Genomic DNA, 24,613 nt, shown 5'->3' with positions numbered 1-24,613 from the left:
GTAATCAATGTTTTATGTTATAATCACTTCTGTAACGAGCCATGCATTTTGTAACAAAAGCACGTTGAACATCATTCCCAGTGTGCCACGGTAAATACACAGCATTTATTACTCGTGTCTTGTGTCTATACTTTTAAAACAGTATTATAATGTTTACAGATTGACCCCATTGACTTCCATTGTGTCTCAGTGTAACCTCGATTTTTGCTTTTTTAAAGAAAACGAGGGACGAGTCGAAATGTGTTGCGTGGAAATCAACATTACGCCACAAATACTGTCGTTTGAGCTAAACTTGATATTCCTTTCAAGTTCAGGTGTATATTGTAAGGTTACAATGTGACATACAAACAAAATACACAATTCGTTAATCACAATTATTTGTATCATGACAGCTCTATGCTTGGGCGTTGGGTCCAGTAAGCGTAGTCCATCTTATCTTATATTCTGATGTACATCCCTGAAACAGCCATCCGCTTTGGGCGAATGCCACAGTCGGAGAAGCTGAGGTTGAAGGCAGAGATCCTGACGGGAGATCGAGAGGTGAAGGACCCGCAGGTGGCCGATCAGAAAACTCTAGCCAAGCAGATCTACGAGGCGTATCTGAAGAACTTCAACATGAACAAATCCAAAGCACGAACCATCCTGATGGGCAAGACCAACACGCCGGTAAGATCATCTAGCCACGTGTACTGACCAAAATGTGCATTGTTTACGTCAAGACCATTTATTTGGATGGTAAAGTACTTTCACGTATCCCTGTTTATTGTGAGTCTATTATGCGAGTCATTGGCGGGTTTACGTCATGAAAACTGTAAACACTGGGACTGGTGGTTTCAATAGTTTTTTTTATTATAGTCATGATTTTTGACGAAAATGTCCTTTAAATGTAGTCAATATTTTGTCATGTCATATTCATTCATTTAGTCCATTTAGTTTAAATAAAATGGCATTTTTGGCAACAAAAAAACAGTTTATGAAGCAGGTAAATCCCTAATGGCTTATTTTATTAAATTATTTCTAGATTTTTCTTTAAAAAATAAAAAGCGAAAGATTGAAAAACGTTGTTAGCGCATTGTACATTTATTGCAGTAATATTTGGCTCTATATTTTGATGTTTTCTTCAACAGTATGTTCTAAGTAAACATCGTTTGATTATCGCACGATGAGTACGTTTGACGAAATCGTTGAAACGTTTTTTTTATACGTGCACTCTGATGCAAAACGCTGAAAAAACTAGATGAGGTGCAAAGATCAAAAACGTAATCATTAACTATCGGTTTTCTGCAAAAAATCTCTGCTGATATTTTTTGGATTATCGATATTTAGTGATTCCTCATCAATAAAACTCATCTGGTCAAATATCCATCCATCCATCCATCGTCAACCGCTTATCCTGTGTACAGGGTCGCGGGGGCTGGTCAAATATATATATATATATATGTACACTGGCAGCCAAAATAATGTACAGATTTTGCTGTTTCGGAAGGAAATTGGTACTTTAATTCACCAAAGTGGCATTCAACTGATCACAAAGTATATTCAGGACATTACTGATGTAAAAAACAGCACCATCACTATTTGAAAGAAGTAATTTCTGATCAAGTCTATACAGCAGCATCACTCCAACATCTTATCCTTGAGTAATCATGCTAAATTGATCATTTGATACTAGAAAATCACTTTACATTATATCAAACACAGCGAAAGATATTTGGTTCATTAAATGAAGCTGAACATTGTCTTTGTGTTTGGCAAAAAAGAAACAGATTTCTCTAGAAACTCATCAGTCAATCATTGTTTTGAGGAACGAAGGTGTTACAATGCTTGAAATTGGCAAAAAGCTGATACATACGCATACAAAGGTGTAACTACATTCTTCAAAGATAAACTGTAAAGACAACTGTCTCTAACAAGGACAGAAAGAGATGTGGAAGACCAGATGTACAACTAAACAAGAGGATAAGTACATCAGAGTCTCTAGTTTGAGAAATAGACGCCTCACATGTCCTCCGCTGACAGCTTCATTGAATTCTACCCGCTCAACACCAGTTTCATGTACAACAGTAAAGAGAAGACTCAGGAGGACTTATGGGAAGAATTGCAAAGAAAAAGCCACTTTTGAAACAGAAAAACTAAAAGAAAAGGTTAGAGTGTGCAAAGAAACACAGACATTGGACAGCAGATTATTGGAAACGAGTGTTACGGATCTTAACCCCATTGAGCTTTTGTGGGATCAGCTAGACTGTAAGATGTGTGAGAAGTGCCCGACAGGACAGACACATCTATGGCAAGTGCTGCAGGAAGTGTGGGGGGAAAGGTCAAGCACTACAGGAAGTGTGGGGTGAAAGGTCAAGCGCTACAGGAAGTGTGGGGTGAAAGGTCAAGCGCTACAGGAAGCGTGGGGTGAAAGGTCAAGCGCTACAGAAAGCGTGGGGTGAAAGGTCAAGCGCTACAGGAAGCGTGGGGTGAAAGGTCAAGCGCTACAGGAAGTGTGGGGTGAAAGGTCAAGCGCTACAGGAAGTGTGGGGTGAAAGGTCACCTGAGTATCTGGACAAACTGACCGCTAGAATATCAAGGATCTGCAAAGCTGTCATTAATGCTCATGGAGAATTTTTGATGAGAAATCTTTGAAGTAGTTTAAATTGTAATTTTTCACATTATTAATGTCCTGACCAATTTCCTTCCATAAGAGCCAAATCTGTACATTATTCCAAACTTTTGGCTGCCAGTGTATATGTATATATATATATACACCAATCAGCCACAACATTAAAACCACCTGCCTAATATTGTGTAGAGCCGCCAAAACAGCGCCAACCTGAATCTCAGCACAGCAATCAGAGATGATATTCTTCTCATACCAATAACTGGATGGTTTTTTTGTTTTTGGCACCATTCCAGAAAATTCTAGAGACATTCAAAACTGATTTTCCAGTGCATTCATCAAAACAATGCACCACAAATATGTTGTAAATAGAAAATGTCACCACAATGGAGTAGACCTATATGAAATGCTGCCATTGTAATTGTGGCAACTGTAATTGTAATCTCAATTATTTTTTCGAAGAGTTTTTATTGGTTGGAGCCGTGGTGCAGTGGGCTGTGCACATGCTCATTGTTCACAGAGAAGCAGGTCTAATCATGTTCTGATCTTATTCCTCATTGTTCCCACACTTTCCTATAATATAAAAGGCTACAAGCCCATAAATTCAAAAGAGTTCTTTGTTGAAGCTTCCTTTGAAATGGGTCATGGGACAAGGTTATAATAGTTGAGCTAATTCCACAAAATCTTTATTGGGTGTGTGTACAGTACACGTCAATCTCATGCACCTGCAATACTAGCTTGATTGTTGGATCCGCTCGAGCGTGGATCTCTTCCCTCGGCACGCTGCAGGATGTGAGCCAGCTGTTGGGAGTGAGAGCAGCTGTGTTAAGAAGAATCTTTCATCTCGTCTTTGTCTCACAGTACGCTCCTTTTCTCTCACGGCTTGTAAACGAGTCTCTCGGGGTCTCGGGCTGACCTCTCTAATGGAGATGAGGAGTGTTCGAAGTTTTAGTCGCGTTTAGTGTTGTCATCTGGATTTTTTCAGCTTGTGAGGTTCATAAATAGATGATGTGGTGCTTATTGCTACATCTGGTATTGTGTTAATTCTGAGACTCTCAGCATAAGAAACTGTTGAAAAATCACAACAAAAATGTACTTTTTTTCTTATTTTTCTTATTTATCATTCCATATCTCAGGATGTAAATAAGGTGGCTCAGAAAAACTAATTTTGTTTATACCCAATCATGTCAACTGTATCTGCGAAAATGTTTGTGTTGACACGACAAAGCAATCAAAAGTTATAACATTACAAATATAATTCATCATAGTGTCCAAAAGCCTCTGCAAACAAATAAAAGATAATAATTGTACATAAGAACTAATTACACATGCAAACACAACAATGACTAAAGGTTTGCATAGCATGCAGACATGATTTTAGTCATGAGATTTCACACAATTAGTTTCATTCTGTGTCATTTGAGGCATCATTGATTCTTTATCCTGTATTTGGCGCCATCTCCTGGTGGCCATATGTAACATTGTGCTTCATGTGGATTATCTAATGATCTATACATCTGATTATCTTGTGTGTGGACTCGATTGAATGATAATTATGTTCAGTTTATTTTTCGTGAAGTTATAAGCAAAAACAGCATAAAAGCAACACCAACATAATTGTCAAAGACATATATATATAGCTATTATTCACTATATTTTTATCTGTGAGTAAAACAAATAGTCTGGTTGTATTTTACTCTTCAAGAGCTTTCCAACAACATATGACACATGACTAATCGATCAGTCTGATGTTGTTCCGATTACAATAATATGTACATTATTATACGTAGCATAAAGGGTTAAAGTAATGGTTTCTTGTCAATTGTTTGGCTATATTTTGATGAAAAAACAAATAGCAATTTTTCAATGGCTGAAATGTTGGTGCATCCCTAAAGCTAAACGTTTTTCTACTATTAATTAAGAGACATTAAAAGTAGTACAGCAGTCCAATTATGACAGTAATAGAAAATAAATCAATAAGTGAATACAGTCTCGAACGGCCTCTGTAACCCAGAGAAAATGATCTACAAAAGTGAAAGGAATAGTTCAACCAAAAATGATACTTCTGTAATCATTTATTCACCCTCATGTTGTTCCAAACCCAACTGAGATTCTTTCTTTCATGGCATAGCAAAGGAGATTTTGGGCAATATTTGAGTGATTCTGTTCCCTCAATATGTCTGCTGTTTATACTCGGTGGACTCATTTGGTTCTCCACACCTTGTAGATCCATTCTAAACCACAGTTCTGCATTTCTGTAGGTGTGTCAAAACGTTTCCATTCAGACAGGACTGCTGAATTGCTGTCTAACTTGTATCACGTTACACCCTAGCCTGAAGACAGTATTAATGCATGCTTTAAATCGCTAATACATCAATAAAACGTGCATCTAAAGACTTTGAGTCAACTGTATTCTGATGCAAATTCATGTACGTCAACAGGTGCTAGCAGGTGATATTCGTGCAAAGACGAAATGTCCTTGAAGAATCTGTCATTCAGGATTTGCAACCGGTTAGCATAAAAATACAATTCTTCTTAACCACTAATGTATTCTTATTTTCAAACTTAAAGGAATATTCCGGGTTCAACACAAGTTAAGCTTGGCATTAAAACGTTGTAAAACAGTTAAAGGATGGGCAAGGAGGAGGCGAGAACTGGCTTGTCAACATAAATGATAATTTAATTAAACTCAAAACACACAAACATCAATACACACACATGACGGACATGCCTGTAATTCTCTCTCTCTCAAACCATCGTCACCGGCCGCCTTTATCCCTCATTACATTTTTTTTCCCAGTGTCAAAAACGAGTCAATGACCCATTCCAAAGCATTCACTGTAAACTCCTCCTTTCAGAGAGCATACTCTGCTCTGATTGGTCCGTTCTAAAGCGTTCATTCTAAACTCTTCCTTTCAGAGAGCATACTCTGCTCTGATTGGTCGGATGTCCCAGTCTGTTGTGATTGGTCTACCGCTTAGTGTAGTGTTTGAGGGCGGGTCAAAGCTGTTCGCGAGCAGCCAATGAAGACCAGAGGCGGATTTTTTGTTACCAAATTATGTAGGTTAGTACAGGAAGTCTGGAATTACTAACGACTCGTTTCAGGTGTTCAGAATCGGTTCTTTCTTTTGGGAGTCAATAACACCATTTGTGGTGCACTTTGATTTGTGAAATGTTGCAGACGTTTTTTACATTCACAAACGGCGATATAACACACTACATGAAAGGTCATATTTGAAAAACCATAATAGGTGCTCTTTAATCGAATCGAATCTTTAATCAATTCCCAGCCATAGATGTAATGTCAACAAACCCTAAAATGACTGTAAAAATGACAATTTAAATAACTTTACAGCTCAAATAATACAGAAGAATTTTAACAGAAAAAATGTCTGAAGAGTTTGTAGTCCAAGAATTGATGCATTTCTATGCCCAGCCTTTTTTTGATAAGCATTTTATTTTAAAATATGTATTCTGAATTTGTGGTAAATATTGTGTAAAATAAGAATTCATTTAATTCAAGCAATATTTAATTTGATGTATTTTATCTCTATATTGCATCGGCCATTGAAAAAGCCATGTTGGTCAACGATTTTTGCGTTAATGTAATTAGTTTTAATTGGTTTGTCTAGCCTTTTGTGATCCACGACATGGAGACTCTGCAGTTGGCCGAACAGACGTTTGTGGCGAAGATGGTGGGCACTTCCGGAGGACTGTTGAATAAAGACGCCGAGGTTCGAATTTTCCACTGCTGCCAGTGCACGTCGGTGGAGACAGTAACCGAACTGACGGAATTCGCTAAGTCCGTGCCAGGATTCTCAAATCTGGACCTGAATGACCAGGTTGGTGCCAAATATGGGCTGCATGTACTGTACGCTGAAAATAATGACGTGCTTTCTCTATGGTAATGTGTAGTGTTACTGTTGGACACTAGGTGGAGCATGCTGTAAAATATGTAGTTACTTGTACTTGTAACTTTCACAAATGCAGTTACCATTAAATAAAGATTTTTTGTTTTTTTTTATAACAGTCTGTGTTTCCTTTAACAGGTGACATTATTAAAGTATGGCGTTCACGAAGCGTTCTTTGCCATGTTGGCGTCTTGCATGAATAAAGACGGTCTGCTGGTCGCGTACGGTAGCGGTTTCATCACCAGGGAGTTTCTGAAGAGTTTACGACGACCGTTCAGTGACATGATGGAGCCCAAGTTTCAGTTTGCGATGAAGTTTAATTCCCTCGAGCTGGACGATAGTGATCTCGCACTGTTTGTCGCTGCCATCATCTGTTGTGGAGGTAAAACGACCACCCAGAATGCCCTATTTATCTATTTATGAGTGTTATTCAATAAATAAGTAACCCTAGCATCTACCTAGCAATGCCTAGGCAACCACACACCTTCGCAACTACGTAGTAATGTCCTAGCAACCACTCAGAACACCTTAGCATTTGTGTGTCAGTGATGTCATTCGATAGAGCTGAGCTAATTTGTTTCTTATCACACTTGTCCTCCAGATCGGCCTGGGCTGGTGAACGTCCCGCACATCGAACGGATGCAGGAGAGCATCGTTAACATACTTCAGCAGCATCTTAAGAGCAACCATCCCGATAATGACTTCCTGTTTCCTAAACTCCTACTGAAACTAGTGGACCTTCGGCAACTGGTTACGGAGCACGCTCACTTAATACAGGAAATCAAGAATACGGAAGACACGTCGCTGCATCCCTTACTGCAAGAAATCTACAGAGACATGTACTGAGTTGAGTTTGGCAATCCGAGGCTCTTGAATGGAATTTAGATCATGAATGGGTTCCTTACTCTAGTTGATTTCCGGAAAAGTATGGAAAAGGACATCTTTGGAGAGGGTCGTTGCTCTCTGGTGCCCTCCAAACAGTGATCACTGTAAGGGGCTTCACGTAAAAACCACTATTGCCAGGATTTGGTGGGATTCTGGACAACGCATGGACTTAAAAGCTCATCAAACATTATTGTTGAGTTAAGCAAATGGTGGTTTCTGTGTTTGTTGGTTTAAAGAGCAACAACCAAGACAATGCCAATTGAAACTGGACAAACATTTATGTTTTGGAGATTTAAAAAAAATAATGCTTATTGGCTTGTTTGGGCCTGAAACTGTGAATATAAACCATAAAATCCACCGTCTTCATACAGCAATATTGTTTTTTGTACTGACACATAGTACATTTTGATAGAAAGAACTAAATACCCACGAATTTTCAGCAAGACCACCCAAGTGACTTTCCTACCGTAACTAGTGAAATGGACTGTTTTGTAATGCAACAGGAATTGAACAATTTCTGGGTAAGAAATTGTATTTTAGTTTTTTCAAATGGTTTCTAGCACTTGTATTTTAACAATTTATATTTTGCAAATATTTGCCATTGATTTCTTCTACCATAAACGTGGCCTCCTGTTATTTGAATAGCTCTCTAGTAAATCTCATACGCTGTAAACCTAACCAGGCATGACAATTTTCCGGCGTCAAGTGAATTATATGTCCACACTGAATGCGGAAATGCTGCCTGATACGATAAAATCACAGAAGAAATGCTCTGTGACACAATAAAATCATTGTGAAAATGATGCGTGATGCATTAAAATCACAGGAAAAATTATGTGTTAAATCAAAGCGAAAATTATGCAACGCGATAAAATCACAACAGAAATGCTGCGTAACACGCTAAATTACTAGCAAAAATAGTGCATGACTCGATCAAATCAAAGCGAAAATTATGCGTGACGCAATAAAATTACAGTGAAAATGCTGCATGATGTGATAAAATCACAGCGAAAACGATCGTGACGAAATGCTGCGTGACACTGTAAAATCAGCAGGAGTGATGCGATCACAGAAAAAATACTGTTTGACATGATAAAATCACAGCGAAAGCAATGCATGATGCGATAAAAATATAATTGAAAGTGCAACGTGATGTGATAAAATCACAGCAACAATGCTGCGTGACGCAATAAAATCACAGCGATAATGCTGTGTGACACAATAAAATCACAGGGATAATGCTGCGTGACGCAATAAAATCACAGGGATAATGCTGCGTGACGCAATAAAATCACAGCGATAATGCTGTGTGACACAATAAAATCACAGGGATAATGCTGCGTGACGCAATAAAATCACAGGGATAATGCTGCGTGACGCAATAAAATCACAGCGACAATGATGCGTGACGCAATAAAATCACAGCGACAATGATGCGTGACGCAATAAAATCATAAACAATTATAAAAGATGCGATAAACTCACAGCGATAATGCTGCATGATGCAATAAAATCACAGCGATAATGCTGCGTGACGCAATAAAATCACAGGGATAATGCTGCGTGACGCAATAAAATCACAGGGATAATGCTGCGTGACGCAATAAAATCACAGCGACAATGATGCGTGACGCAATAAAATCATAAACGATTATAAAAGATGCGATAAACTCACAGCGATAATGCTGCATGACGCAATAAAATCACAGCGATAATGCTGCGTGACTCAATAAAATCACAGGGATAATGCTGCGTGACGCAATAAAATCACAGCGATAATGCTGCGTGACTCAATAAAATCACAGGGATAATGCTGCGTGATGCAATAAAATCACAGGGATAATGCTGCGTGACGCGATGAAATCACAGTGCTGCGTGACGCGATAAAATCACAGGGATAATGCTGCGTGACGCAATAAAATCACAGGGATAATGCTGCATGACGCAATAAAATCACAGGGATAATGTTGCGTGACGCAATAAAATCACAGGGATAATGCTGCGTGACGTGATAAAATCACAGGGATAATGTTGCGTGACGCAATAAAATCACAGGGGTAATGCTGCGTGACGTGATAAAATCACAGGGATAATGCTGCATGACGCAATAAAATCTCAGCGATAATGCTGCGTGACGCAATAAAATCTCAACGATAATGCTGCGTGACGCAATAAAATCTCAACGATAATGCTGCGTGATGCGATAAAATCACAGCGACAATGCTGCGTGACGCAATAAAATCACTGGGATAATGCTGCATGACGCAATAAAATCTCAGTGATAATGCTGCGTGACGCAATAAAATCTCAACGATAATGCTGCGTGACGCAATAAAATCTCAACGATAATGCTGCGTGATGCGATAAAATCACAGCGACAATGCTGCGTGACACAATACAATCACAGGGATAATGCAGCGTGATGCAATAAAATCACAGGGATAATGCTGCGTGATGCAATACAATCTCAGCGATAATACTGCGTGACGCAATAAAATAACAGTGATAATGCTGCGTGACGCAATAAAATCACAGGGATAATGCTGCGTGATGCAATAAAATCACAGGGATAATGCTGCGTGACGCAATAAAATCACAGGGACAATGCGGCGTGACGCAATAAAATCACAGTGATAATGCTGCGTGACGCAATAAAATCACAGGGATAATGCTGCGTGATGCAATAAAATCACAGGGTTAATGCTGCGTGATGCAATAAAATCACAGGGATAATGCTGCGTGACGCAATAAAATCACAGGGATAATGCTGCGTGACGCAATAAAATCACAGGGATAATGCTGCGTGACGCAATAAAATCACAGGGACAATGCGGCGTGACGCAATAAAATCAGTGATAATGCTGCGTGACGCAATAAAATCACAGGGACAATGCGGCGTGACGCAATAAAATCAGTGATAATGCTGCGTGACGCAATAAAATCACAGGGATAATGCTGCGTGACGCAATAAAATCACAGGGATAATGCTACGTGACGCAATAATATCATAAACAATTATAAAAGATGCGATAAACTCACAGCGATAATGCTGCGTGACGCAATAAAATCACAGGGATAATAAAAAATCAGAGTTGAAATGCTGCATAATGCGATAAAACCACAAAGTGTGCATGACATGATCATTTCAAAGCCAATCAGAGCATATTTGATGTTTACAAAGCAGCTACATGCAGCATGATTTTAGCCGATGAGATTTCACCGTAGGCGGGGATACACAGAACATCGCAACCAAGCGAGCAGCAAAATATTGCATCACGTTGTAGCTGGTTATGACAAAAACTCTTGAACTTGGAAGAGAGAATCGATCGCTTGTTGCTTTATTGCGTCATGTCTGGTTAGGACATGTATTAGCATCCGGGTAACCTGAACATCTCAACTGAGTTAGCATACGTCAGACACAAAACACAGTCGCCGCATTCAACACTACATATAGAATACCTCATGACCGAAGCCTTCGGACGTAGTACACTTGCTCATATACGTTGTGCTCTTACAGAAATCTAGCAATAAAAGGGCTAATTTATGCAAAGAAATAACAAAGATGAGCTGTTTTCGTTTCATGAACCATATTAATAAATAACAGCAGTGCGCAAGTAGTGTCGGCGCCGAGTCTATTTCTGCAGCACACGCTGAAATAAACAGCTTCTATGAAGCCTATTTCTTAGACATTTTCTTGTTTATAAATCTTATGAATTAGACTTCATTACAATCAAGATTGAAATAGTTCTCGAAGGCCCATAACTGAAACCCACTCGAAAAATACTCTGTATACTGGAAAACCGCAGTGCCTCCTCATGTCTGCATAGTGAACTACATATCTGGTTTGTAACGTTGCTTTCAAACGGGTACATTTACAAACTGTACTTTCCTTTAGAAACCAGACAGAGAAGCTAATAGTTTACTGTATGTCAGTGTAGTACCGTTGTTTGCACATGGAAACTTAACTTGCAGTTATCTATGTTAAAAAGCTCTAGTATATAAGCACCCATATACATACTAGAACAATTAGTTCTATCAGGAAGACTCACAGACTTGAGTGAAATTGAAGATGACATTTATTTGATGACTATAAAACCGAAATGTAATGTCTCTCTTTGGTGTAAGCTCCATCTGGTGGTCCGAAGAAGTTGTACTCGGAACCGTCATATCCTGCCGGAGATAGGAGGCAGGGGCGAGGAGCCTACCCCCGTGCAGGACGGGACTCAACCGGTGGTGGTGGGGTGGAGGAGGTTGCGTGTTAGCGCACTGAAGCATCAATATGACTTATAAGTTTTATAACAATATGAGTTTTAGTAGCATTTTTATTTCGTTTCAGTGTTTTCATTTTAATCCCTAACAACAAAGCGTGGTGAGTGGTGGTGGCATAGTGGGCTAAAGCACTGAACTAGTAAGCAGAAGGTTGCTGGTTCGATCCCCACAGCCACCACCATTGTGTCCTTGAGTAAAGCACTTAACTCCAGGTTGCTCCGGGGGGATTGTCCCTGTAATAAGTGCACTGTAAGTCGCTTTGGATAAAAGCGTCTGCCAAATGCATAAATGTAAATGTAAATGTAAACAAAGCGCTATAAATTGTCAAAATTTGTTTCGCACACTTTCGTCAGAAAATGCAACAAGCCAACTGTGGTTGGTTGTTTTACAGGTTAATCAGCTGTTTTCGAGTTTTCATTCGTGTCTTAGTGCACATTTATAGTGTCAGTTCGGTTTTCGCTCTTACGCAAACTCCCTTTTATTTTTAAGTTAACAAAAGTCTTTGCGATAGTTTTCGCTAAATATAGTAGCTTTGACACGCATTTTAAATCGCTGAAGTTCGCCATGCCACTGCACTGTTGGTTGCTGGTTGGTACTGTATCTTCTCGACTAGTTGACGAACTTTGTTTTGCCACTAGTGGTCGCTGTTGCTCATTTTGCTCAAATTGCTTCCTGTAGTTGAAAATGAATGACTTATAGACGTTTTGTCGCTACAAATCTCACTGTCCGTGTGAACGCCCCCTAATATGCAAACAATGCCAACTTTATCAGATCTTGTGCCCACATTTTCTGCAAAGGGGTTTTAATGCACTTAAACTGTAAAATGTTTGATTTTAACTGGAAACGAGTAATGTAACCGGTGCGGTAACGGCTTAGGTATTATGCACTGCGCAAGATTATGACTATGTTGTTAATAAATTGAATCTTTTATACTTTATTAATATATAGAAGGTATTGTGAAATTAATTAGTTGAATGCAGTGCAATGTAAATATAGGGAACCAGCAACCGGGTAGCAGCTTGGAAATTTGTGTCATAATTTCCACATTCCTTTTTGATTCCTGCAGCGTGGAGGACCTGTACAACTCTTAAATGGAGTGTGTTGAGCTATCCCTCAATTTGTATTTATGTTTTGAGTTATTAGCTTGCAAAAGGTAATAACTTACTCCACCTCTGAAACAACTTTCCTTTTTGGATGATGTCATCAAGGACTCTTATATTTTTAAACCCTCCCATCCAACCACCTGTCATATATAGACACCACTTTCCACATCCTATCAATTCCTGATGGATACAATCAAGTACTCTCCTTTGAAATGTTTTTGGGTGTTTCAGGTCCTCAGTTGATGTACTGTATTGTGGCATACGGTGGTCTCAGGAACAAGAATGGCGATACTAATGTACATATTGATAGTGTAGATTATCTATACTGCCAAATGACACAAGTCAAGCCAAACTGTTTGTAAATCCAGCCAGATTTTCTTTATATCTCTCCATTTTAACGTGCACTTCGGAGTCGTAACACACTACCGGGACATTTTTGAAAATGAATAAATGCAGTAAAATCACGTTTAGTGTGCATCGTTTAATTCTTGCATTCTTGTTTGCTTTTTTTTTTTTTTGTCAAAATTTTTTTATAATCAGTTTATATGCTTACGATAATGCTCGATGATTTAATTGTTGTTTGATGTGTAAATATGGCTGTTTTGAAAAGTTTGAATCCATCAGAAAGCTTTGGGTTCGTCCTCTGCCTTATTCTTACTTGTATGTTTGGAAAGAAATACTTAACATACTATTTACTAAATACCGGGCAAATATATACTGTATACTGCATACTACTAGAGGGAGACCGATGTATCAGTATTAACAATGAATTGGTACCGATAGTTGTTATCTGCCAAAATCTGTGCCGATAGTTGCCGATATTTTTCTTTATTTAATTTCCCGTTATTCTAAAGTAGGAAGGAATGCTCTAGAATAACAGGGGAATTAAATAAAGAAAATAAAGCTAAATATCGGCAACTATCGGTCGATAACCTATAGTTTCTGTTTTTTAACTATCAGTTATCTGCCAAAATCTGTACCGATAGTTGCCGATATTTTTCTTTATTTAATTTCCCCGTTATTCTAAAGTAGGAAGGAATGCTCTAGAATAACAGGGGAATTAAATAAAGAAAATAAAGCTAAATATCGGCAACTATCGGTCGATAACCTATAGTTTCTGTTTTTTAACTATCAGTTATCTGCCAAAATCTGTACCGATAGTTGCCGATATTTTTCTTTATTTAATTTTGCCGTTATTCTAGAGTAGGGACCAATGCTCTAGAATAACAGGGGAATTGAATAAAGAAAATAAAGCTAAATATCGGCAACTATCGGCACAGATTTTGGCCGATAATCTATAGGTGTTGGTTTTTAAACTATCAGTTTTGTACCAAAATCTGTGCCGATAGTTGCCGATATTTTTCTTTATTTAATTTCCCCATTATTCTAGAGTAGGGGCGAATGCTCTAGAATAACAGGGGAGTTAAATAAAGAAAATAAAGCAAAATATCGGCAACTATCGGCCGATAACCTATAGGTGTTGTTTTATAACTGTCGGTTATCTGCCAAAATCTGTGCCGATAGTTGCCGATATTTTTCTTTATTTAATTCCCCCATTATGCTAAAGCATTGTAGAACATTGTAATGGAGAAAAGTCTCATTCAAAATAAGTCCTTTCAAAATAAAAGTCCCTGGTGTGTTTCAGGCTTGTTTATAATTAAAAGTCCCGCTTTATGCATCAAATCTTAATGTTTCTGGTTATTATTGGGATTTTGGTCGCACAATAGACTCCACCTGTGATTTTATTTATTTTGGACTCTTATAGCCTCTGTGTCGGTGCACTTCACATTAAGTAAAGGCTAAGAATTTTTTCAGATGATTAATCGGTTAACGGCCTTTTCCACGACCGTGGTTATCAGTATTGGCAAGATCCACTATCGGTTGACCTCTACATACTACATTTTAAAATAGTGTGTAATAGTATGCATTATGCAGCACTAATTTTGGGAAAAATTTCAGATTTTTGTTCGAATTCTCTGCAAACAATTTATTTACTTTTGCAGTCTGGTTAAATACTTAGTCTAAAAAAAGAAAACTGTAATTTTAGCAAATGTAGCTGGTCATCCAGGTATGCATGCAGAAAAGATGCATACTATGCATAGTACGCATGCTAAATACTACAGGAATGGTAAGAGTAGTATGCTGTTCCAAACATAACCCATATCTCTTCCTGTGCCTTAGTTATATTGGCAAATGTTATTATAAATATTATTTCACAATATCTCCCACAAGTAACTTTTTTGTCTTGTCATATTTGCTATCTGAGCACAAATGTATGCATCAAGTTGTTTTCTTTTCGTGTTTAATTGATTCAAATGTAATGTTTGATAGTCAGCGTGTTAAAAGTGACACTTTGCTCTCCTAACTAAGAGATTTTAACGATTTCGTATCAGGGAATTTTGTCACGGTCTTCCCGTTGCCCTGTAGCTCAGGTCACAGTAAAGTACTGTTCTGCCTTTGCCATATCTAATCAATTCTTGGCTGATACACACATCTGTGACTTTGTACTAGCAGTTGATTATTAATATAATGCCGTACAAAATGCATCAGTTGTGGTGTTTATTTGTTTGTTTGTTTTGTTCTACGATGGCTTAACAACTAGATACATGTATGACAAATGTATGTAAATATAAAGTCATGTTTCAAAATAAAAGTTATCTTTGTAAAACTATCTTTTTCTGTGTAATGTTACATTTTATATCCAAAAAAGAGTTACAACTGGCCTACAATTATACAAAACACAACTCATTGCATAGCGCTCTGCAGTGGTGCAAAACCAAGCATGGATTATAATTTAAAATACAATCGGTAACGCTTTAAAATAAGGTTACATTTGTTAACAACAATAGTTAACATGATCTAAAAATAAACAATACTTTTACAGCATTTATTAATCTTGGTTAATCTTTATTTCAACATACTAACACGATTTTTAAATCAAATGTTATATCTGTTGTATTATTAACATTAATGAATGCACAATGAAAATTGTATTTTTATAATAAATTCTGTTCATTGTGAGTTAATGACACCTTATGCATTTGCATATGTTAACAAATTATAAAGTGCTACCATTGTTTTATCAATGGCAAATAAAACATGCATTCTACTCACTCGGATGTCTACAGTTCCTCATCTGTCCACTAAGCGGCAGTAGTGTCTATCATGGCGTTGTCACATGATATCTGTTACTTTTCTCAGCGCTCTTAAGGCTTGACCAATCACAGCCTATTGAGCGCTTTTTATTATTATTATTATTATTTTAAAATCCTTTTATATCCATTACAATGGCAAAATGTAATTCGTATTTAAGTTGTGATTCTTGAAATAAACATAAAGAGTACAAACGTCTCCAAATAAAACATCCAGATATGTTAATGCATCTCAATGGAGGATCCAGTGACAAGTTCAATTTACTATTACATGATTAAATAAATACAGTTGAAGTCAGACGTTTACATACACCTTAGCCAAATACATTTAAACTCAGTTTTTCACAATCTCTGACTTTTAATCGTAGAAAACATTTCCTGTCTTAGGTCAGTTAGGATCACTACTTTATTTTACGAATGTAGAATTGATTTATCCCCTGACTTATCTAGACGTCTGAATTCAACTGTAAAATGGTTTCCATATACCCAATTAATATTTATAATTTATTACAATCTTCTATTTATTTAAGCAATATTATTATTTTTTAATTAAATTATTATTTATTTTTTGTAATCCCCTGATTGTTGTTGGGCTCTACTGTTGTTTTTTATTGTTTACTATATTGTAACCGTATCTTCAATAAAAAAGGAAAAGAGAAAATATTATACATTAATGTCCATTAGTTCTATTTGTACAGTTCCACATTTGTCCACTAGGTGCCAGCACTCTCCATCGATGTCACGCCTTACAGCAGAATGCATCATGGCGGCGCCCATAGTCCGGTCATGCTGCAATATGTATCGAGTCAAATCACATTTTATACTGAGGAAAACCTCTTTATCTAAATATTTTAAAGCGTCATTTCACTGTTCTCCATCTCGAGGCACCGGGCTCCTCTTGTCCCTGTACAACCGAGGTATCCTGAAGGAGTCGTTCCCAGAGAAAGCAGCCCAAGCTGAACTACCGGATCTTCTCCGGTCCGGACCGCAGACCGTCTACTGCGGCTTCGACCCGACCGCGGACAGCCTGCACGCCGGCAACCTGCTCGCTATCGTCGGGCTGCTGCACTTCAGAGCTGCGGGACATGACGTCATCGCGCTGCTCGGCGGAGCCACAGCTCAGATCGGCGACCCGAGCGGGAAGACGGCCGAGAGAGAGCGACTCTCCCCGGCCACGGTGGAGCAGAACGCCCGCGGGATCCTGGAGAGCCTCCAGCGGGTCTTCACCAACCATGAGCTGTATTTCTGCCCGGACCCGAGTAAACTGGGCCGGGTGACAGTGCTGAATAATTCCAGCTGGTATAAGGACTGGCACGTGGTGAAGTTTTTGTCGGAGGTGGGAAGGTGTTTTCGGATGGGCACCCTGCTCAGCAGGCACAGCGTTCAGTCCCGGCTTAAGGGCGCAGAGGGCATGAGTTACACCGAGTTCTCATACCAGCTCTTCCAGGCCTTTGACTTCTACCAGCTGCATCAGTTACACGGGTGTAGAATACAGCTGGGCGGGACAGATCAACTTGGGAACATCATGAGTGGACATGAGTTTATACACAAGTATGTGCATTTTAATTCGCATGTGTAAACCTGATGTAAGCAAAGTAATACAGCACTGTTCTTGCTCTGCAGAAAGACGGGAGAAGACGTGTTCGGTCTGACGGTTCCCCTCATCACAAACTCGGTGGGAGATAAATTGGGGAAAACGGCTGGAAACGCTGTCTGGTTGAACAGGGATCAAACTTCCCCTTTGAGTTCTACCAGTACTTCCTCCGCCTGCCTGATAACAGCGTGGAGGGGTATGATGTCATTTAATAGTGCATGTGGGTTGTAGCAGTGGCGTAGCTAAGGGTTGGCCGGGATGGGCCCGGGACCCTCGCCCACCCAGAATACCGCAGATCATTCTTTTGACTTAATGTGTAAAAAAATATAAATGCATAAATTCTGATTTCTGAAAGAAGTGTTTGAATGCTCCGCCTTTCTGTTACTAAGCAACATTTGGTAAAACATTTTTTAATTATTGAAGCCCCCCCAAAAGTAGTTTTCTGGACGGGTCCAAATTTAGTGAACGTAAAGCTGCACTTAATACTTAAGGACACTTACCTGCATTTATTTCGCATTGTTATAATTTTTAATTAAAGCTGTATATTCCTTTCATATTAGTGACAGAGAATTTCTACCTGTCAATCATTTTCCCGTGATTTCGTGAGCGTAGTAGTTGAAGCGGATTCATATACAATAATGGTGTGTTCACACACAACGCGAAGAAATCTGATTATAAATGTGCGTTTAAACTGACGTTCGCGCAAGTAACATGAACCCGCGAGTATTCCCGCTTCTCTTCTGTAAAAGGACAGGAGGCGGGGCTTCTACGAAGTGGTTCATCGTAAAGTTCAATCAATAGCTGGAATCAAGTAGTCGCGCATATTTTCAGAACTTACCAGGTAGTTCAACTTCCTCCAAGCGATGTCTTTATTCGTCCGGTCTCTGTACATGTATGACATTGTGTCATACAAATTCGCGTCTATTCGCTTCTTTGCGTTGACTTTGTAAGTAATCGCACCACGTGAAACGCTCGCTTCGCCTTGTATGTGAACGCACCATTACAGTGTCAACAGAGGAAACTATTGTGCTACTGTTGTGTTTGACATCCTTAAGAAAACGTATTGCTGCTCTACTGTTGCTGATGGTCTCTACTTTCGGAAAGAAGGGGCGTGTCTAATTTAACGGCTCAGTCTTGTGGAAGTTCCAGAACATCTACAATCACTTACAGCATTTTTAAGCATTCATTTGAGTTCACAACATTAATCAGGGTGCGATAATTGTTCTTACTGCTTGATGTATGTACTATTATGTTGCAGTCAAAACGAACATTCGAGTCGTTGTCAATGTGGTTATTTAGGAAAAACAAGACAAATAATTGCGTTTAATGTATTATTGATATCCAACCTGATGCAAAGCTACCTTACGTGGCACATTTAAATAAATGCAAATGAAGTTTGAGGGACATTTTTTGCCAAATATATCAAATGTATCAGACCTTTATCAAAATAAAATCATGTTACATGCATATTGTTTACGTCTTGTGGCCATACTTTTACGGATCGCCCCCTAAAGTGCCTCACCGATACCAAGATTGTTATTTTAATCAACATTATGCCGCTAACGCTGTTGAGTTAGCATTGCATTTATTGAACCCATAATTGTCTAGCTTGACAGAAACATGTTTTATGTCACAGGTACCTCAAACTCTTCACCTTCCTGCCGCTGGCTGAGGTGGATAAAGTGATGGATCAGCAGAGGCAAGATCCCGGCAAACGGATCGCGCACAAACGCCTCGCCGCTGAGCTCACTAAACTGGTCCACGGGAAAGAGGGGCTGGAAAGCGCCAAAAGGCAAGAGCAAATATTCTCTGGTTTAGCCATACGTCTTAATCTTTGATCTGACAATGATCATTTTAACAATGATTACTGTGATATTGATTTGATATCTGTGTGCCAGAGAATGAACTGCAGAGGGACAGGAAGTTAAATTAAGAAGTATTTTATTACAAAATTAAATTAGTTTCTATATTCTGAATGAAAAGCTTTAAATACTTTCAACAGTTTTTCAATATATAATATATTTTATTAAGTGTTTAATTTTTCAAAATATTAATATTTTTTATTACCTTTTTAATATTTCAAAATGTTAATATAATTGTTTAATATTTCAAAATATTAATATAATTTATTGTTTAATATTTCAAAATATTAATATATTTTATTACCTTTTTAATATTTTGAAATATTAATATATTTTATTTAATATTTCAAAATATTATTATAATTTATTAAGTGTTTAATATTTAAAAATATTAATATAATTTATTGTTTAATATTTCAAAATATTAATATAATTTATTACCTTTTTAATATTTTGAAATATTAATATAATTTATTGTTTAATATTTTGAAATATTAATATATTTTATTGTTTAATATTTCAAAATATTAATATAATTTATTGTTTAATATTTCAAAATATTAAGATATATTATTGTTTAATATTTCAAAATATTAAGATATTTTATTACGTTTTTTATTATTTCAAAATATTAATATAATTAATTGTTTAATATATCAAAATATTAATGGAAATTATGAATTATTCTAAAACCTTGAAATTCCGACAAAAAATATTTTACAGCGCAAATAATACATAATAGTTTAACAGAAGAATTAATGTGTGCTTTTATAAAATTATAATTACATTACAAAAATACAATTCTGCCTTTAAACCCTCCAAAAATTGGCCCCATTGACTTCCATTGTAAGTGCCTCAACGTAACCTCCATTTTTGCTGTTTTTAAAGAAAAGGAGGGACGACCAAAATAATTTTTTGTGGTAATCAACATTATAAATGCTGTCGACTGAGCTAAAATAAAGGAGTAATTAAAAAGGGCAGGTGGGCCGTTGATCTCTTGTGCTGATGTTGGATTCTTAAGTTTGAGAATATTTGTTGTGTCCACACAGATGCACCAGTGCTCTGTATCACAGCAGTCTTCAGGCCCTGGAGCAGATGAGTGACACTGAACTCCAGGAGCTGTTCCGAGAGGCTCCGTTCCATGAGGTTTTCCTGGATCCAGGGACGACGGTGCTAGACGCCTGCAGAAGGGCACAAGCCATTCCCGAGGGACCACGCGGGTGAGAGCGAGCTTTGTGCTGGGGGCTTCTTTTTAAAGCAGCATTTCTCAGAATTGCACTACTAGACCAAAAATATATACATTTCTTAATATGCATTTGTGCCTGTTTAATTGATAAAATTTGATTCTTCTCTCTTCAAGGTATCAGATGATAAAGGATGGGGGTGTTTGGATCAACCACCAGAGGGCAGCAAATCCTGAGCAAGTTCTGATTTCAGGACAGCACATCCTGTCTAATGGTCTCAGCCTGATCAGAGTGGGCAAGAGAAACTTTTACATCCTCAAGTGGCTTAGCATGTGATTTACCAACTTCACCAGCACATGGATGGATGGATGGATGGATGGATGGATGGATGGATCGCTGGTCTCATTTGAATGCCTTTCAAAGACAAACCATGCATCGTCTGAAACCCTTCAGGATTAATATGGATGTAGTCAAATACTCTGAATATGAACTACATTTCACATTCAGAATGTGAGCTATGTGTGTACACTTGTCTATTCCAGTGTGGATGAACATGTTGTAATGGTATATAATGGAAACTATTCCCTGTAATTCCACAGTTCACCAGCAGTGGTCAGTAGAGCTCTTTTCATGCACATTGAAGTAATCTGTGCTCAAAATGACATGTGGAATTGTGTGGAATGATTATATTTACAGTTTGTGGAATAAATGAGACATATAAAAGATCTGTGGCATTAGAAAAGACTGTCTTTTATGCTGGTTCCTGTTTTGTTTGGACTAGTGATGTCAAAGTGTGAATATATAGAGAAGATGCTCTTGATTTAATCATACTTACTGGAACACTTGAAACTTTTGAAGTATAGATACTACATGAAATATAAAGCATTATATAACACAATTCAGTTGATCCTCAGTTTATTACATTTTACGCACAATTATTTTAGGATGTTATTATGTGTGACTCCTTATGTGATATCTGTGGGAAAAATCTTCATTACATATGGAGTTATATATGTGCCACAATTCTGCAAGATGATATTTTGAGCACATAAAAGATGTTCCGCATGCTCAGGATGATTGTGGCGAGGAGGAGGGAGGGGCCGGAACGTGTGTGCGCATGACCGGCCCCCAATCGGGCTAATCAGCCGAGGAGAGCGATCAAGCCGAGCCGGGTGCGGCAGTTAGAGAGAGAGAGCCACATGCACCTGCCTTGTTTTCTTTAAACATTATTTTGACTGTTAAGTTGGTTCCCGCCTACTCATTGCCCATTTTAAACCTTGTTACATTGGTGCCAATACCCGGGAAGGAGGAGGGATGCGCTGTCGGGGACTCCTCCACACTGCCGTCCGCTCAAAGGAACAACCGCGGTTGTCCGCCGGGGGACGGAGTCGTCGCTGCCGGCCGCCTGAACGTGGAGGAATGCCCGCCATCTGCGAGGGGAGGAGGGGCTCGCTGCCAGAATGCAGAGGGATGTTCCATCCGTCAGGGGTCAGAAGACCTGCTCTGGTCCGCCCAAGGAGGAGCGGCTGACCAGAGGGTGGAGGAGTGGTTGAGGACCAGGCGACAGTGCGTCTCTCCCCTTGTCTCCCTCCCAGATCTCGAAAGGCGAGGAAGGGCACGGCCGGCCCCAATCGGGCTAAATTGGGCAAAGCAGAGCCGGATGCGGCAGTTTGAGAGAGAGAGCCACATACAGCTGCCGTGTGTGTTTATGTCTTCTTACATTTTCATTAAACATGATTTTGACTGTTCAGCCTGTTCCCGCCTCCTCCTTGCCCAATTTAAACCTTGTTACAATGATATTTTGAGCACACAAAACATGCATGCACGAGAGGATATTTTGAGTGCATAAATTATTTTGCACACACTTGAACTCCGTTTTGTAAAGCAATGTATCTTCTTGCAAAGCAGCACTTGAATAGTTTATTTGAATGCGAATTTGCACCCACTCTGCGTGCAGAATACCCATTTGCGTGCTCAAAATATCATCTTGTGCGTGCAGAATTGTGGCACAAATATAACTCCAGTCCAGAATTATATGGCCTATGATGCGGGATTCATGCAAACAACAAAATCAGGGACAGATTTTTATGGAGTTGTCGGTGTTGATAGAAGATGAAATCCTTCAGGATTATAAACAGTCACAGTAGCCAAAGACGCATCAGAAAAGTGATTGACACCTGCAGGTTTATGACACGGACCGTATTTCTTTACAAAGTGCTTGTCATGATGATTGTGAGGTCTAGTCATCCAGTGCTGTTCCTGGAACTGTTTTTACAATTGCTGCTTCTCACTTCCAGGAACATAAAAACCTGCAATGTTTCTCATGTTGTACTTCCACATTCGTTTTTATAAAAGTGTGTCAAAATCATCTTTAGATAGCAGCGATGAACACATTACGGGTCCTGAAGTGTAACCGGCTACATTTCTGTTTCTTTGAATCATTTTTTCTTCTTAAGTAGATCTTGATATACTTCAAAGAACATGTGTGAGATCTTGAAAATTATTCTTTATTTTAATTGGAAATAATGACCACCGTGTTTCCTGATTATGCTATTATAAACACATTTTAGTTTCAATATGACCATGAAGAGAGTTTTGATTTGAGCAGCTTTTGAATTTAGTCTCATGGTATTTTGCTGTCAGTATCAGGAACTCGAAATATTCAGCAATGGCTCTGACCTTGGTCACTCCATGTCTAGTCTAATCTAGTTTTAAACTAGTTTGCAATGTTACCATTGAAAGCTCATCTTAGGGTTAGTCTTTAAAACCATCCCCTATGATTTCATTGTTTTAAAATTCTGCATCTCTTGCCACTTCATTGACAATGTATTATACTAAACATTTTTAAGTTCAAATGTTTTAAACATTCCAGTTTAGAATTGACAGCGCATTTGGAACATTGTGTAATTTCGAACGTATTACTGGCTACGTCATAATGCATTCACGAGTTTCTGAATTCTCTTGGATGGAGGGTGACTTCCGAATCGCGAACGAACGGTTCTTTTGAACCGGTTCTTTTTAATGATTCAATCGAACCGATACGTTAAGATTTATAAAGCATTAGCGAATCACTCGACTAAGAGAACTTGGTTTCTGCTGATAGACAATCTGGCAAAAAAAAAAAAAAATGTCACGCAAAGTCTTTAACTCTATGAAACGCACAGATGCGCCATGTTTGATTTTTGGCGGGAATGAACAGGAGGCTGTGAGGGACAAATTATTATTATTATTTTTAATTTTTTTGACTTCTCATTAGTTTTTTTTTTTTTTTTTTTGATTATTTAAAGATGCTTTTGTCATTATTTCATGAGAGGAATTTTCCAAAACACAGCGACAGTTAGATAGACTCCCTCACAAAATCCCGCCAAAAGTTAAAGATCGCGCTACGGTTAATATCATCTGTAAAACAAGTCTAATTTATATAATTTAGTCGAAAACAGAGTGATATCAGCAGCAGTGCTGGGTGTAATGCATCACTAAGTAATTAACTGGTTACATTTTCATTATCATAAGCAAAGTAAGGGATTACTCTTACATTTTCAGTACTTTAATTACAGTTACTTCTGATGTAACTGATAAATATGCGTTAAATATTGCATAGACCATAGAACAATTCTATATAAAACAATAGTGAATTTAAATCAACATTTTATGTCTAGCATTAAAATGTAAGTTTTCTCATTTAAATTCTCTGAATAATTTATTTGAGTTTATAATACATTGTTTATTTCATGTCTATCCTTGTATTTTCATAAGGGTTTTAAGTAATAAGTAAGTAATGCGATTACTTTTCAGACAGTGTAATTAGGCCTAGTACAGTAATCTAATGATGCAATTAGCAGTAGTAATAAATTACTCAAGAGTAAAGTATCCAACACTTCTGACTGGAAGCACCCGCCTACTGACTGAGTGAACCGATTCTATAATGAACCGTTCGAACGAACCGGTTCGTTGAAATGATTCGGACTGTATTCGATGGTGTTTGTTGATTTCTTGCTGACTGTGTGAGTGGGGCGGATCTCAGTTCCACCAATGCGAGCCGCTCCCC

At 38.2% G+C, this 24,613-nt stretch overlaps 2 protein-coding genes across 4 annotated transcripts in view; both read left to right on the top strand.

The window, feature by feature from the left end:
* The window catches only part of pparab (peroxisome proliferator-activated receptor alpha b), a 51,574-nt gene extending 36,026 nt beyond the window's left edge, over positions 1 to 15,548 (top strand). For 2 of the 3 annotated variants that reach the window (XM_052119599.1, XM_052119600.1), the window contains exons 5-8: positions 467 to 666; positions 6,238 to 6,447; positions 6,655 to 6,898; positions 7,118 to 15,548. In XM_052119599.1, coding sequence (XP_051975559.1) covers positions 467 to 666; positions 6,238 to 6,447; positions 6,655 to 6,898; positions 7,118 to 7,362 — 899 coding nt within the window. In that variant the 3' untranslated portion in view covers positions 7,363 to 15,548. The remainder of the gene's footprint in view (positions 1 to 466; positions 667 to 6,237; positions 6,448 to 6,654; positions 6,899 to 7,117) is intronic. The other variant, XR_007969846.1, reaches the window with a different exon arrangement.
* A 1,066-nt stretch (positions 15,549 to 16,614) lies between these two features.
* On the top strand, positions 16,615 to 21,448 carry yars2 (tyrosyl-tRNA synthetase 2, mitochondrial). The gene is given in 6 exon segments (XM_052119594.1): positions 16,615 to 17,476; positions 17,549 to 17,658; positions 17,661 to 17,715; positions 19,156 to 19,311; positions 20,431 to 20,601; positions 20,742 to 21,448. Coding segments are annotated over 6 exon segments (1,467 nt in total). The 5' UTR covers positions 16,615 to 16,661; the 3' UTR covers positions 20,902 to 21,448.
* The last annotated feature ends 3,165 nt before the right edge of the window (positions 21,449 to 24,613 follow it).

The sequence above is a fragment of the Xyrauchen texanus genome, chromosome 46 (assembly GCF_025860055.1).
Source record: "Xyrauchen texanus isolate HMW12.3.18 chromosome 46, RBS_HiC_50CHRs, whole genome shotgun sequence".
Taxonomy (NCBI): Eukaryota; Metazoa; Chordata; class Actinopteri; order Cypriniformes; family Catostomidae; genus Xyrauchen; species Xyrauchen texanus.
Note: the sequence above shows the minus strand (reverse complement) of the source record. Positions and strands in the feature narration are given on the sequence as shown.